Genomic DNA, 15925 nt, shown 5'->3' with positions numbered 1-15925 from the left:
GATCACTGGTGCTGGGGGGGGAGGGGTGGCCTTCCCTCCTCTACTCCCTGAGAAGGAGTGAGGACTTCGGGCTTGTACTCACGGCCAGTCTTGGATCCTGGGTCGTCTCTGGTCTGCAAACTGCAGGATGAAGATGTCCGCTCCTTGTCGGTTCTTGCTGGTGTTGAGTAGAATCCGCTCACCCGCTGCGTCTCTTCTGAAATATTTCTTGCCCAGAATTTCTCTCCTTGCAACCATATTCAGTCCCATTAGAAAGTCATTGCTTTAGCTTTTCTAACTTAAGGTAGATTTATTTTATCCTTTCATTTCATATATTTTAATATTATATATGTAAAATGAATTCTGTCATTTAACATACTGTATTTTTATTTTAATTTTATGTTAATAACATGTATGATTTGTAAATCACAGTTTTCTTTTACATGTATGTAAGTTATTTAGTCCACAAAACAGTATCTTATATGTTGCTGCTCAGGTGTTGCCCTATGGTATATATATATATACCATATATATATATATACACACACACACACATGTACATGTATATACCTGTATGTATGTATGTATGTATGAGAAACTTCAGTTTGTTGTTTCTCCAAAGAAAGTATATAAAGTCTAAGAATAGAACCTGGTTCCCATGGTTCCCACTCAAGCTTCTTTCCACTCTATACTTAATAGATTAAGCATATGTTGAGGTTTTCTAAAAGAAACCATATAAAGGAAATAGTTTTAATGATATAATAGTTTGAGCATTGTACAAAAGAACTATATGATATTTAAAATGTTATGTTTATCTCGTCATCTTTTCTTTATAGAGTATTGAATGCGTTACTTCCAGCCCTAAGAAAACAGTATTGCACATTGAAAGAAACTGGCCTTTCAAATAATTCTTTTGAATCTGATTTCAAAGAAATTGAACATTTAGTAGAGAGGAAAAAAGTGGTGATTTGGGCTGACCAAAGTACCGAACATCCAAAACAAAATGATATACCAGGGATTTCAGTTCTGATGACCTTTCCACAACTTGGGACAGCTACCCCTTCTTGTAAGTACTGGTTTTGTTTTAAGCAAATAATAACATTATTTCTAAAGAGATTCTTTATAAACTAATCTACAAAGCAGTTACTTTTTAGGAGACTCAGTTATTTAGTGATAATTAACAATAAAATTAACTTCAAAGTCATTTCAAGTCACAGGTATCTTCCTAGGATCTAAGAGTAAGTATACATTGATGTTTTAAATAAATCTACCAAATACCATTTTCTGAAGTAAAAGTTTTACTCCTGCCCTTCAAGTTTTAACTTTTATTAAAGATGAAACCTTATAACTGATTATGCTCTGTTCAGTAATAATAATCCTTTCATTAGATCAACTATCCTGTATAGTTACTATTTTTATTGACATATCATTTCCTCTTATTTACTCTCAAAATTGTGTGAAGATATTAATTGCAAAGTTAATATATAATCTTGAATTAAGACAATGCAGACATTATGTAACATGAAAAGTAAAGGCCCTCTTTGTCTCTCCTCAAAACATCAATTATCTCCTCAGAATTCTCTTTGAGATAATGGATGTTATCAGTTTTGTTATGTTTGCCTACACTTTCTTTATGTGTGTGTGTGTTACAAATACACTTTATTAGATCATCAGCTTTTCATTAGATTTCATATGAATGGTAGGATATTTTAAATATTGGTCTGTAGTTTTTCATTTATTTAGTTTATTACAAACATCTTTAGTATACTTACAGGAAGAATTTATTTCATTCTTTTTAAAGTACAAAAAATCCAGAGAACAAATATACTATAATTTACTTAATATTGTCTTTATGAATAGTCTTATCAGAAAATATACTTGTTTGTATTTGTTAGAGTTCTCATTGTTCTGACTAAATACTTGAGAAAACACACTTAAAGTTAATTCGTTTGAATCAATTTCATTTGGTTCAGTTTTGGCTGTTTGATCTCATGCACTGACCACAGAACATCCTGGTTGCAAGAACACTTCATGGAGTAGCTTCTTAGTTTCATGGACAGGAAGAAGACCAGATGTAGCCTTCAATGGCATGGCTCCATGACCTAATTATTCCAAATAACCCTACCTCTTAAAGTTTCCAGATCCTCACAAAGTAGCCCTAGCACCTGGAAGCCAGTCTGTATTCACACAATAATACCATATGTTCACATGTATATATCCATATAGAAGATTCCTAGAAACTGAAACATGAAGTTGACACATAGATAGATAGATAGGCAGACAGATAGACAGACAGAGATAGTGATATAGACAGATAAATTTACACTGTGTTTTTCACCTCAGATTTTTTTTTTCCTATAAGGATTGAACATCTCTAATCCAATATATAAAATCTAATATGCTGCAAAATCTGAAAAATGTTTTTGAGCTGACATGATAGTAAAAAGTTTTGGATTTCTGAGATTTCACATCTTAAGGTTAAGGATCTTCAACCAGGGAAGTCTGTTATAAACATTCCAAAAAAAAAAAGATTCTGTTCCTACTAATTTAGGATAAAGGATCTGCCACCTAAACCTAATGTGCATACGAGTACATGTGTTCATCTTTGCCAAACCCCCAAATACTGACACTAATATAGCATGTATTCTTTTAAGACCTGTAATTCTTTGATTGCTAGTGGGATTATGGTTTCTGTATCATTTGCTATTTTTTATTAGTATTTTTTAATTTGTTTTAGGTTTAGGGTTTTTATATCATTTCTGAGAATCTGGCAACCTACAGGTGTTTATCATCTCTTTACTCCCAATGCTCCCATTATTGCTGAGCTTTCTGTCACTTCCTCTGGCATCAGTGAAACAACCTCAAGGGGAAATTAGCTCTAATTTCAGAAATTAACTTTCCTAAACTTCTACTTCTTCCTTTTACCTATTGTTCTTCAATCCTGGGCCTTCAAACAGATGGGACGTACATATATATATGGGAAATAATATATACATATATATATATACATATTCCAGATTTTTTATTTCCCATCAGATGATAGGTTGGTCTGAATTAACTACATTTTTTTCTTTACTTTAAAATAAAAGGGAAATTTAATACATTCTCTTAAAAAAAAAAAAAGTCTCACTCTCTATACCTTTTGAGCCTAGGGTTAATTCCTTCTCTATAATGTATTCAAGATGTTGAAAAGGAAATAGGATTTAAACACTGACTGACCACCTGCTAGTGGATGCTCATTATTCCTTATTTTAAAATACACATTTCATGCATAGTTCAACTGAATATATACTTGGCAACAATGAAACAAACATTTAAACAAACATTTATTTGGTTCTTAATTCTTTTTCATAATATTTGCAAAAGGAAAGATTACTGAAGTCATGTTAGGTTTTGTATGTATTTTCTTTGGAAAACATAAGAGAATGGGTTTTGTTTTTATGTTTTCTTGATTTGTTATTTTACATGATTTTGTTCAAATGATTTTAGAAGTTAACTATTTGCTTGGTGTGTCTTGTTTACTTAATGAATTATGAATGTTTTGTGCAATTATAAGCACAGTCAAAGAATATCAGGAAGGGTTTCATGACTCCACTTACTGTTTTATTTGAAGCATAATGAGAATAATTTATACTTGGATTTCTAAAGACATGAAACAATACCCAGATAGTATCTGTTTCTAAAGTAATATTGTAAATGTTAATCCTGACCATTTAAAGATAAAATGTGCCTAATACAAGTCAAACGTATCTCATCTTAAGGCTATACATGTCATTGACTTTTGTGTGCATAATCTCTTGAACCAGGTATTAATTGGTTTTGTTACTGCTGTAGGATTTGAATTTATTTCAAGTTCCTTAAGAACTTTTGTATTAGGTTCATTGTTTTTCTTTAACTTGCACATAGCCATTCTGTGGTTTAAAAAGTTTGATTAGATTAACCACCACTATTAATCTATCCTGTGCTCCAATATTAGGAATTTAAGTTGTTTGATAAATTACAAATAACAGTTCAGTAATATATTTATCCTAGTGATTATATCTGATTATCCTGTGATAAATTCCCAGAAGTTGAATTTTCTTGCTTGGGGTGAATGTATATATTTCAGTATGCAACATATGCCAAGTAACTCCTCCCCTATGTGATTATCTCAGTTCCCATCAGGAGTATAGGAGGAGTTCCTCTTTTTATATCCACTTCCTGTTAGTGTTAACATAATTTCAGTTTTGACATTTTATTAATGAATTACTAATATGGATAAAGAGTTCAAAAAGGAACTCTATTATGAGTCCCAAGTACCAACAGCCTAACTTATTTCAAAGTAAATTTCACACCCATTATTTCTTATATTTAGAGATATCAGATATCTCTAAAAGAAAGTGTGATACCCTCTTTACTCCTAAGGCTGCCAAATATCTAATCAAATATCAGTGTTCATATTCCTCCATTGTCAATTCAAGTGATTTGTTGCTACCATTTGTTCATATTGAAAACCAAAGAGTTGTTTTACAGTTAACAAAGATATCTGTCCTTGCCAATTCTTGATTTTTTTTGCCAATTTAATAGCAATTATTACTATCCTTTCCACTTTTATTTGCTAAAAAGTCTGTGAACTTTTATAATTTGTATAAGTGTGTGTTAATTTTCTAGTATAGTTTTCATTGGAAAATTGTCTATTTACAAAATCTTAAGAATAAGAATATTTACTTACTCAGTAATAATGAACTTCTACCATTTGTCAGCTACTTACTTTAGGCTAATAAATACATCATGCTATAAACCTAACTCTTAAACATTCATGGAGCTTCCTCAAGGTCTGGCTATCCCTTAGCTTTTTGGCTCAAGACTGGTGCTCTACCAATTGAGCCACAGCTCCACTTTCTAGCATTTTTCTCTTTGGAGATTGGAGATAAGAATATCACATGTTTATCTGCCTGTGCTGGTGTCAAACCTCCACCCTCAAAGCTCAGCTTCCTGAGTAGTTAGGATTATAGGCATAGCCACCAGCACCTGGCTAGAATTTGTTTTGAAAGTAAAGCTAGCAGAATTTCTGGACAAAATAGACTTGGGATTTTTGAACTGGACATCTGAAAAAATGGGGTAAATTTAAACAAGATAATAAAGAGTTTAAGTAGAGTAAGCTTTACAGGAGGGAGTTAAGAAATCAGTAGTTCAGTTTGGGTCATGTTAAATGTGTCTCCAATACATGCAAGTGGAGACATCATGTAGGCAGTTAAGAATTTGAAGTTCAGGAGAGAAGTCTATGCCAAAATACAAATTTCAGAAAAGTTAACATTTTCATGGTATTTAAAGCTACAGGAGTAGATGAGATCACCATGGGATATTTACTCTTTGCTCTACTATACATGGTGCAATTACATCCTTGAAATTTAATTGTTTACCTTATTTTTTATTGGGGGTGAAGGATTACTGTGGATGGATTCCAAGGCTACCATTTAAGCCATCATTTACTCTTAACTTTGAGGTGTTCCATTTAGTGTTGAAATTTTAAAACTTTTCTCAAAGTTTGGAAACATTCTTCAAAAGGCTTTTCCATACATAGATTGTTTCTTCCCTTTTCTCCTTGTTTTTAGTCAGTTGTGGGGCTTAAACTCAGGACCTGGGCACCATTGCTGAGCATTTTTGGTCAAGGCTCTACTACTTTGAGCCACAGTTCCACTACCAGTTTTCAGGTAGTTAGTTAGAGATAAGAGGCTGATGTCCTTTCCTACCTGAGCTGGCTCTGAACCAAGATTCTCAGAACTCAGCCTCCCAAGTAGCTGGGATTAAAGTAGCTAGGATTATAAGCATGAGTACCCAGGCCAGTGCCCAGCTCCTAATATATTATTGTATACGGTGACATACTCTTAAACTCTCATTTTCTAAGGAGCCTATTCTGTGTGTGTATGTGTGTGTATACTCAGACACAGTTTATCCTTACTAGATCTTTGTTTTATATATACTACATAGTAACACAATTCTCTTTATTGAATTTCTATTCTCTTAGCCCATTTATCTATGTAGAATTAATAGATGCTATTTTAACATGACATATATTAAAAACTGATAAGTTGCCAGCAGCTGGAGGTAATCCTAGCTATTCAGAGGCTGAGATCTGAGGCTTGCTTTTCAAAGCCAGCCTCTGGGCAGGAAAGTTCTAAGTCTTATTTCCAAAAGTGGAGTTGCAGCTTAAGTGGTAGAGCACTAGCCTTGAGTAAAAACCTAAGGGATAGCACCAGGCTATTTCATGCCCCCATACCAACACTAAAAACAAAAAAAAAACAACAAAGGTCCTACTAATAGTTTATCTATATTTTAGCCTCTTTATGTTCTTCCACATAGTTTTTTTCTTTATGTATTTCCTGTACATTTGTTACTAACAATATGCCTAAAGATAATATTTCCTATTTTTGTTATATGGGTTTTTTTTAATTTTTTTCTATATCACTTTCTATTTGAGAAAAACTTAACTTTTTAAAATTTTTAAATTTTGTTATTTTGCCAATATCAACCTGATGAATTTCGGGGAAACATAAATTCATATTACTTAAAATCTTTACTTTCAAATTACATATTTTTTGAATAATACAGGCACCTATTTTCTCTCTGGAAAATAGTACACTCACTGAGTCCTGGGCATGCTGGGGATGCTGACAGCAGGTTTATTTGTGGAACTGATAAAATTTCTGACATTAAATGAAAAGTCAAGATTTCCTCATTATCCATCTGGAAACTTACAGTCAGTATAATATTTCTGTCTCTAACCTTTCCTTTTTAAAAAACTTTACACCCTGTGTCAGTCGTTTTATCTCAAAGCACAATGAAAGAAAGATAGTAGTAGAAATCAGTTTTTCCAGAATACAGATATTCTGATTGAATACCTTCATAAATTTAGATTTTCTCTAAATTTGTTTTAGTTGAAGGAAATTTTTATTAAAAATAGGACCTCTGTGCCTCTTTTTCAAATAATATAACATAGTAAAAATGATAATACACTGTATCTTCCAAATTTTTCCCACAAGGTAACAAAATTTGATCATTACAAATAGCCCTAATCATTAATCATTACCTTTAACCCTAAATACTTTTTATTTGCCTCTCATTTTCCAAGTGGTAAGAGCTTTTAGCTACTCATCTGCAATTGCAAATATTACTTTGAATTAAAGGGATTTTTTGCATTGTGGTTTTTTTTTTTTCCAGAGCAAAAAGAAAACTACCTAGTGTCAGCTATTTCCTACAGAGACAAATATCAAAAGGTCATGGTTGATTTATTTCTTGAAGTGCTGGATTAATCTGAAGCACTATGATAATTCTTTAGTACATGGGAAAAATACATTCTTTTTGTGTAGTGTTTGGTATATAGCTGATGTTTTCTGTATTGGCACTGATAATATAATAACCACATCATGTTATACTACATTGGAAAATACTTTTTTGGTTAATTTGGTCATACCTTAAGTTACATAACTCTTAAGTAGTTAAAATTCAAAAATTCTATTATTTGAAACTATGATTTCTGTGAGTCACAGGCTGTTATAAAGAATCTGGACTTAGGATTAGTACAGTAATTTTTGGATCAATCATTTTAGCCTCAAAATGTTTATTGAAATGCATATATTAATACTTGATGTCACTCTAGAACCTAGCTACCTACTTGCCATTGAATAGTTTCCCAAAATATCTCTTCACGTACATATTAACAGGAGTGCTAGCAAACAAAATAACCTTGCCATCATTTTGTGCCAAATCTCAATTAGATCTGATCCCATTCATCAATGTCTCACGATCACAGAAACTCTACTTTGCAGTCTGTGACTCATGTTTGTTAAATCCTGCATTCTGTTTTTTACGCTAACTTTCAGTGTTTTCAGTCTTACATTTTTGTTTTTTCTTTTTTTTTTTCAGTCTTACGCTTTTGATAAATTAGTTCCTCAGGATAAAATTATTTAGATCCCAGGATAGGGTATATCAAAGGTGTCCGAAAAGGCCTGCCCATTTTTTGAAACTAGGATTTTAAACTCCTTAGTGATTAAATAGCTCATCCTCTTTTTAAATGGAACCATGTGGGAAATTTTCTAACGCTACTTGCTACTTTCTCTTAGAGAAGTGGTGGGAAGGTCTGGGACTTGAACTCGGCTTCACATTCTGGCTTGGCTTTTTCACTAAGGTTGGTACTCTCTTGAGCCATGCTTCCACTTTGGGCTTTTTGCTAGTTAATAGACGATTCTTCTCTAGGCTTTCTCTGCCATAAGTGACTGAATTGTGAGCCACAATTTCTACCTCTTAAGTAGATAGGATCACAGACATGTTATCAGCAGTTGGCTAGATGCAAGGGTTTTATGAAACCTCTTGTTTAATTGCTCTGAATTAATTTCTTGTTCATTTCCTTTGTCTGATTTTTTTATTGTTGTTTTCTAATTTATTTTGTTTCAATAAATAGACCTACAAACATGCATCATTGAAGGTATATACATAACATGAGCTGTTATCCTTTTGCCAGATATGTTGTGTGCATTTTGCTTTTTCATATCTATGATTGTTTGTAAAGTGCTTTGGGGTTTGGTTTCTTTGTTGTACTAGAAATCTAACCTAGGGCCTCAAGCATGCTAGGTTTTTAGTTTTTATAAAAACCTAATTTTAAATTATAAAGGTTTCCACATTTAATCCACTTATTTTCTTTTTGTATAATGGTAGTCAGGAGATACCATCTTATTTTGTAGAATAAAGTAGAATATTAACTTTTGTTCCTATTTTTGGACCTGCAAAGAGCATTTGCTTTATAAATCTTCATTATGTTAATCACCTATGTTATTACTTTATATTGCTTCTTTTTATTACCTGACTACTCTCAATAAACAAAATGACCAAATATAAGTTCAAGTGTACCAGTAACTAATATAAATGATACTATGACTTTGACCATATAGTTTTCTTACTATAAATAACAAACTATAAAATGACAAAGTTTAACTGAACACTAGTTGAATAGTTATATAAGCCTTTAAATTTCTTTGCTACTAAGAAGCATTCATATGTAAAGTATAATTTACTTTTCTTCTGAATAGAGATTAAACAAATCCAGACAATTTGTTCACAATTATTTGGATATTGCATATACTTGAGGATGAACTAGCTTAACAGCATTATAATAATTAAAAGAGTAATTTAAGTGTAAGCATTTTTTAAATACACTTAGGAAAATAGATATCAACTGTAGTATTTTTCATATTCACAAATATTGACATATCAAAGTTAATTCTGGGATCTATGTAAGGAAATTTTTATACTGCCCTTTACTAGTGAGCTGACTTTTTTGTGGTTGTTTAATCCTGACACCTTCTTATATCTCACCATCACTACAGTAATCTCCCTCTCTCACACACTCACTTTTTTTTTTTTTTGGTCAGTCGTGGGGCCTGAACTCTGGGCCTGGGTGCTGTCCCTCAGCTCTTCAGCTCAAGGCTAGTGCTCTACCACTTGAGCCACAGTGCCACGTCTGGCTTCTTCTGCTTATATGGTGCTGAGGAATTGAATCCAGGGCTTCATGCATGCAAGGCAAGTGCTCTACCACTGAGCCACCTTCCTAGCCCAAGCAATAACTCTTATCCAAGTTTTCATTGTATCCTACATGAGCTATAACAATAGCCTTGTTTCTAACCTCCCTGGTTTTATCTTGCCCATTCAAACTCTATTCTCACCCAACAAGCAAAGCGATCTTTTTCTTCTATCAGACCATAGCATGTCCAAACTTAAGATCCTCCACAGATATCCCTCTGCACTCTTATGTTGTCCGTTTAAGTGGCCTGGCCCCTTTTGATTTCTGTGGCCTCTTCTCGTTTCTACTTTGCCACCAACTTAATTATACTTCAGTCCCACAGTCTTCTCTTTTCCTTAAGCTCAACAAATTGATTGTTGCCATTGGATCTTTGTTATTTCCTCTCTTCTTTCACCAAATCTTTACAAAACCTGCATCATAACTGGTTGAGTCTCAAACCATATAACCCATCATTAGAATGTTCTTCCCTGGCTATCATATTACTTCCCCAAACTCTTAAAATTCTCATTACAGTGAAATCTCTTAGATTACTGTTCCCAAACTGTAGCTAGAAAGTCTTTTTTTTCCTATAGAAAATAATACAAATATGGATTCAGGATTAGAATTAATAGCAGTGACTTAAATGTCCTAACATTATATTTATTATTGTTTGGCTATGAATTTTGTGAAGAGTTCACATTCAGTTACATCTCATGGGTCATAACTATCTCAGGTCAATAGAAATTGAATACAGTACATCTATAATATGAGACTTTTAAGCCCCCAAAAGAGGATCTAAAATAGTAAAATTATCAAAAAATTATAAGGTACATTACTACCATGGCACCTATACTTAAGTATATGATACACTGAGCTAACTCTTGTAGAGATAAGATGCATTGGCCTAATAAATGGCTATTTGTGTTTTCTATCCCAGGTTATAACAATTTATTTTTAATGTCCTATCCCTTTCTGGTTATTGCTGAAACTGTAAGATATTTTATTGACGATATCATCTATTAAGATCTTTTCTTCTGACATTCTCCAATTTCCTTTCTCATTCTGTGGGATTATAATTTGCTTTCAGGTTCCTTCTTTATCATTTCTACACTGCATTCTCAAAATTTTGGAATCTTGCTAGTTAGGATTTTCACAAGCTGAATGAGGGGCTCTGTAGAAGAACACAAGCCTGTTCTGGAAATTTACTATGCGCCTTTTTCTTGTAATGGAAAAGTACAAAGAATCTCTTTTATAGACATAGGCCAAACATATTCAGTAGTTCTTATAATCTATGAATGCTTCATTTCTCCTAGCCCAATACTCTGTAGTTTCTATACTATCTTAATGTATCTAATTGGCTAAAAAATATAATTGTTTATTATATGTAATTATTTTATAAATCATATTTGAAGTCAAATATCTGTTGTATATTTTTCATTTTCATTAATAAATGAAGTCATTATTCTTTTGCATTTATAGTTACAGAAGACTTAATTTTTATGTATGTGTTGAACTCTTCATTTTGTTTAGCTTCTCCCCTGAACTTTTTTAGCAGCTAGTCCTAAATTGACTGTTTACCCTCTCTATGAAATGGCCACCTTCTCTGTGAAAGTTGCAATGCTAAGATGAGGCATATTTTATACTTCTGGAACCTTCTTTTGAACTCCAAATATTTCCATCATTGAATCCTAGAAAATTCCTGTCTACAAAGACATCATTCTTTTTTTTCTAGAGGGTATCAATGTCCACACTGCTTAAGTGAGTTGCCCAAGGTCACTCAGTGAGTTGGTGGTGAAGCCAGAAATAGAATTCACGTCTCCTGACTCCCAATTCAGTTCTTTATCCTTGATATAGTTTTCTGTCTTCTATACCCCTGTGCCTCTCATGGGAAAAGAAGTTAATCTTCCAGCTATTAATAGCCACCAAATTGGTGGTAGCTGCACAGTGGAGAAAAGTAACTGTCTTTACACTGCAGCATTAGTATAAAAATATCTGGTAATGGAAAATTTGACAAATGTCATGTTAAAGGGAGTGGAAAATTATTTTAAGATCTAGATCTCATTTATCTAGTTCTCAGAAAAGTAAAATTCCTTAGTAGAACAGGGATCATATTTTTCTTCCTGTTTTTAAATTGCATTTCCTAGAGGGTAATTGTCAACCTACCCCACAGAAGAACCTCTTGTCAACTGTTCTGCTATACATAATAATAATAATGTAACAAGAATAACACATGTACTATAATGATTGCTATACGTGTATTTTTGTATCTGTGTATGCCAGAACTGAGCTTGAACTCAGGGCCTGGACTCTGTCCCTGAGCTTCTTGTTCTGCTCTACACTCGAATCATACTTCTACTTCAGTTTTTGGGTAGTTAATTGGAAATGAGTCCCATGGATTTCCAGACTGGGCTAGCTTCAAGCTGTGTTCCTCTGATTTCATCCTCTGGAGTAGTTAGGATTATAGGTGTAAGTCACTGCTGCCAAGTTTATATGTATTTTTTAACTTGGCTAAAATTATGAATTGCTTTACTTAAGTATAAATCACTAACTAGTAATGCTAAGTTGATATGTTCTACAATAGGAAAAGTATTCATCTCTTTGCCTACCAATTTTAAGTACTTGTAAATTGTTGGAGTTGGTTATAAGTTTGTTTTTATAATTTCTCAGTATCTCAATATTTACTATACCTATACATTAATTCTGTATTGTAGATTCTCTTTAATGAGGAGTTTGTTAACTTAAACTTATTACAATAAATCATGTTTTCTTAACGTTAAATTTTTATCAATTAGCAGAAAATCTTTTATCCTTTATATTCTTTGTGTTCTTAAAACATTTTTTAACAGGCACATCTTTAAGTGAATCTAATCTGCTTAAAAGTCCTACACAAAAAAGAACTCGGAGAAAACTAATATCTTCTCCCTTAAAAACAAAACATACTCAAAGATCTATGTTGTTTGAAAGTGCGCAGCTCAATGATTCTCTTAGCAAAGAACTTCAACCTATTGTATACACTCCAGAAGACTGTAGAAAACCATTCCAAAATCCATCTCCAGGAGCCTCAAAAAGACCAGCATCACATACTACAAGTTTGCAGACTATCAGCTCAAATGTAAACAGTGACAGTTCTCTGAAAATGTTGTATGAGGATGAGGTCCCTCTTCACAGAAGAACAAAACATACACAGGAGAATTTGAACGCTACATTTACTGTATGTGAAGACACCAGGAATTTGAAAAGTAAATTACCTGAAGAAGAATCACTACCAAACAAAAGTACTTTACAAAGGTACAAAGAAAAAAAATTGCTGACTATTGTTATTGTTGTTTTATATAGCTGTTAAATATTAGCTTCATTTTTCTTCTTTTGCTGTAATGGAAATTTATTTGATAGTTCAAGTGTGGTACCTTGATTTTGAAAGTGATTCATCTTAATTATCTTCCTTATAATTAAGGTAAATGAGATGCTTCACCCACTAGCAATATTTCAAAGTCTGAAATTTGATATCTTAAGTCAGTTGACCCTTATTAGTCTAGAACAGACAATAAGTTGTATTTAGTTTCTGCTTATACTCTGAGATTACTTAATATAAACTATCATTGGAGGATTACCTTGCTATTATTCATTAATGCCTTCCCTAAAGGAAATTCCATAGTTTCCATTAATGTTATCGAACTAGCATCTAAAACATGGTTGATGGATGTCATCTACCTTATCACACCCAATCAAAATATGGGAAGAAAAACTCCTCCACCTTTCTTTGCAACAGGGAATGTAAAAATGTCTTAACAGCACGGAAAAGTAAAGAACCCACTGCAAATTAGATACATTAGTGTAGAAAATAGTTTATAGTCTAGAAAAATTTCATAGTGTAGAAAATATTTTTTCTGTATAGACTAGTCCAAATGCTTTTCTAATTATTGAACTATATATACCTCTGGTCTAAAGTACAAAATGAGTTATTTCTCTTCCTTCCTCATGCAGACATGACCCTTCTTCAGTCTCATCTAAGCATTCTCTGCCTGTATCAAGCATAGTGCCATCCTACATGGCAATGACTGCTGCTGCAAAGAGGAAACGGAAATTAACAAGGTATTGTTTTTGCCTTAATCTCTACACAAGATCATCTCTATACCTTTGTTTCCCATGCTTCCTTTTTATTTCTTATAATTAGTCTGTCAACTCATGCTTAAGCATATTTATGGTAAGTTACTGTGAATGAAGCAATGGATTTATGTTATCAAAGGGCGATCTTGATGAAGCTCAAGTCTTTCACTTGATATTTACTCAAAGTATTCAATCTTTTAGATTATTAAAAATAAATGGAAAAGTCTTCTAGCTTTCAAAATGTCACTTAATTTTAACTTTTCTTCTATTGGAAGTTTTTTTTTTACTCAGTTATTTATCCTTTTAGACGTTACTGAACTTCTTTCATCTTAGTATTATTTTAGTAGATTCTGATGCCTGATTAAATATATAGTGAAGTGAGCAGTCTGCTATTTCTTGCTCTGGCAATATAGCTTGTATAAGACGAAGACATTCATAAAAACAGCTGCAATTACCTCATAATTATAAAAGCTGAACAAAATACAACAGCTGAATGAAGGCACTAGGGAACAGTTGAGGCAGCTGGTACTCAGGTGTAACATCCTAGACAAAGGACAAACATACTATAGAGAGCAAATTTTCCTTGCCTCCTTTTTCTGTACTTGCCATTTTAGTACTTGCCATTCATAGCTTATGACACAGAAGTAACAGAAAATGTAAGCTTAGAGTAGACTCACTGAACTAAGGAAACAAATTCATTCTGTGCTGTTTTGTCTTCAAAGTTTTCCAAGTTCTAAACTCTGGAATAAGGGGCCAAGAAACCAAGTTGCTCTGGGCACCTGTGGCACTTGACTATAACCTTAGCTACTCAGGTGGTAGAGATATGAACGTTAGAAGTTCAAAGGCAACTCTTGCAGAAAAGTCTACAATTACCTAATAAAAAGCTGGGCTGGAGGCAAGTAATAGGAGTGCCAGATGGGAGCAAGAAAGCTGAGCAAGCATGAGTCCCTGAGTTCAAGACTCAGTAGTGGACAGGAGAGAGACAGAGATTAAGAAGGGGGTGGGGGATTTAATTAAGAGAGGAGAAGAGACCAAGCTGAAAGTAGCTGTTGAAAAACTAAAGTATTTGAAAGAGTTTTAGCATTCTATTGGAACTGAAACATAAAAAGTTGAGTTCAGGGATCACAATAAATAAGACAAACGGGATTTTTATTTGAAATCATCACACATCTGTGCCATAATAGAGGACAAACTTGAAATAGACCAGTTCTTAAAAGCCTTAAATAGACCTTAGATCCATTTCCAACTAAATCTTTGGACCAGGGCAATCTATCTCTAGTTTAACTTGCTAAAACAGAATTTAATATCACTGGGTGAATATACTATCCAGAGCCTCTGCAGTTTTTATATATTTAACAAAATATACTTTATGTATTTAACAAAAAGTACCAGGTATGTCCAGAGACATGACCACATGACTAAAAATTCAGAGAAAACAATTTAGAGAAGCAATGATTCACAGTGTAGAGATTAGGATTAGAAGATAAGAATATTAAAATTGTAACTATGATTTGTTTGTTTTAATAATGTAGAATGGATATTCTAGAACTGAAAAAATAGAATTTACTGAAATTAATAACTCAGTAAATCAACTTTTAACAGTTTCATCATAACAGCAATAACACATTTCAGAAACCTGGATGGTTGGCAGATAGAAAAAGTACCGACACTGATGCATAAAGAGATAACAAGATGGCAGGTATAGAGTAGAAGACATTTAATCTCAGATTCAAGAATTCCTGCAAGCTACAAACACGAATAATACAAAAAGAAACACACCTAACTATGTGCTAATAAAATCCAAGTGGTATACTAAGTTGTGAAAGACAAGACCTTAATGAAGCTTTTTCAATTTCCCTTTTTGCTATTTTGTCACCTGAGCCACAAGAATGTACAGAAAGTCTGCTAATTTCACTTCATGGAATACCTTCTCATAGATAAGTGTAGGCTTTCTCTTTGCCCTGCTAATGTACAGAAATAACTTGGAATGCATAATATTTGAATTCAGATGTTGATTTTTTTCCTAAATATCACTGGCTGTCCATGAGATTTAAACATTTGTATAATAGTCTCCCTTTATCCAGTTTTGATTTTACTCTTTTCCATTTCCTACAATCAGCCAAGATTTGATGATACTAAGTGGAAAATTCCAGAAGTCTACAAGTACACATAATTCTGAATAGTATTATAAAATCCTGTGCTATCCACTCCTCCAAATGAATTAGTCCTTTATACAATATATCTACTCTATGTACACAACCCATTTGTTAATCTCTTAGATGATATCTAGTTTATAAAGTCAAC

At 32.9% G+C, this 15925-nt stretch overlaps 1 protein-coding gene across 3 annotated transcripts in view; it reads left to right on the top strand.

Moving 5' to 3' along the window:
• The window catches only part of Kif18a (kinesin family member 18A), a 66757-nt gene that overhangs the window by 44245 nt on the left and 6587 nt on the right, over positions 1 to 15925 (top strand). For all 3 annotated transcript variants that reach the window (XM_013019662.1, XM_013019663.1, XM_013019665.1), the window contains exons 13-15: positions 816 to 1045; positions 12361 to 12802; positions 13499 to 13606. In XM_013019662.1, the coding sequence (XP_012875116.1) occupies positions 816 to 1045; positions 12361 to 12802; positions 13499 to 13606 (780 nt within the window). The remainder of the gene's footprint in view (positions 1 to 815; positions 1046 to 12360; positions 12803 to 13498; positions 13607 to 15925) is intronic.

The sequence above is a fragment of the Dipodomys ordii genome, unplaced genomic scaffold, assembly GCF_000151885.1.
Source record: "Dipodomys ordii isolate 6190 unplaced genomic scaffold, Dord_2.0 Scaffold46, whole genome shotgun sequence".
Taxonomy (NCBI): domain Eukaryota; kingdom Metazoa; phylum Chordata; class Mammalia; order Rodentia; family Heteromyidae; genus Dipodomys; species Dipodomys ordii.
Note: the sequence above shows the minus strand (reverse complement) of the source record. Positions and strands in the feature narration are given on the sequence as shown.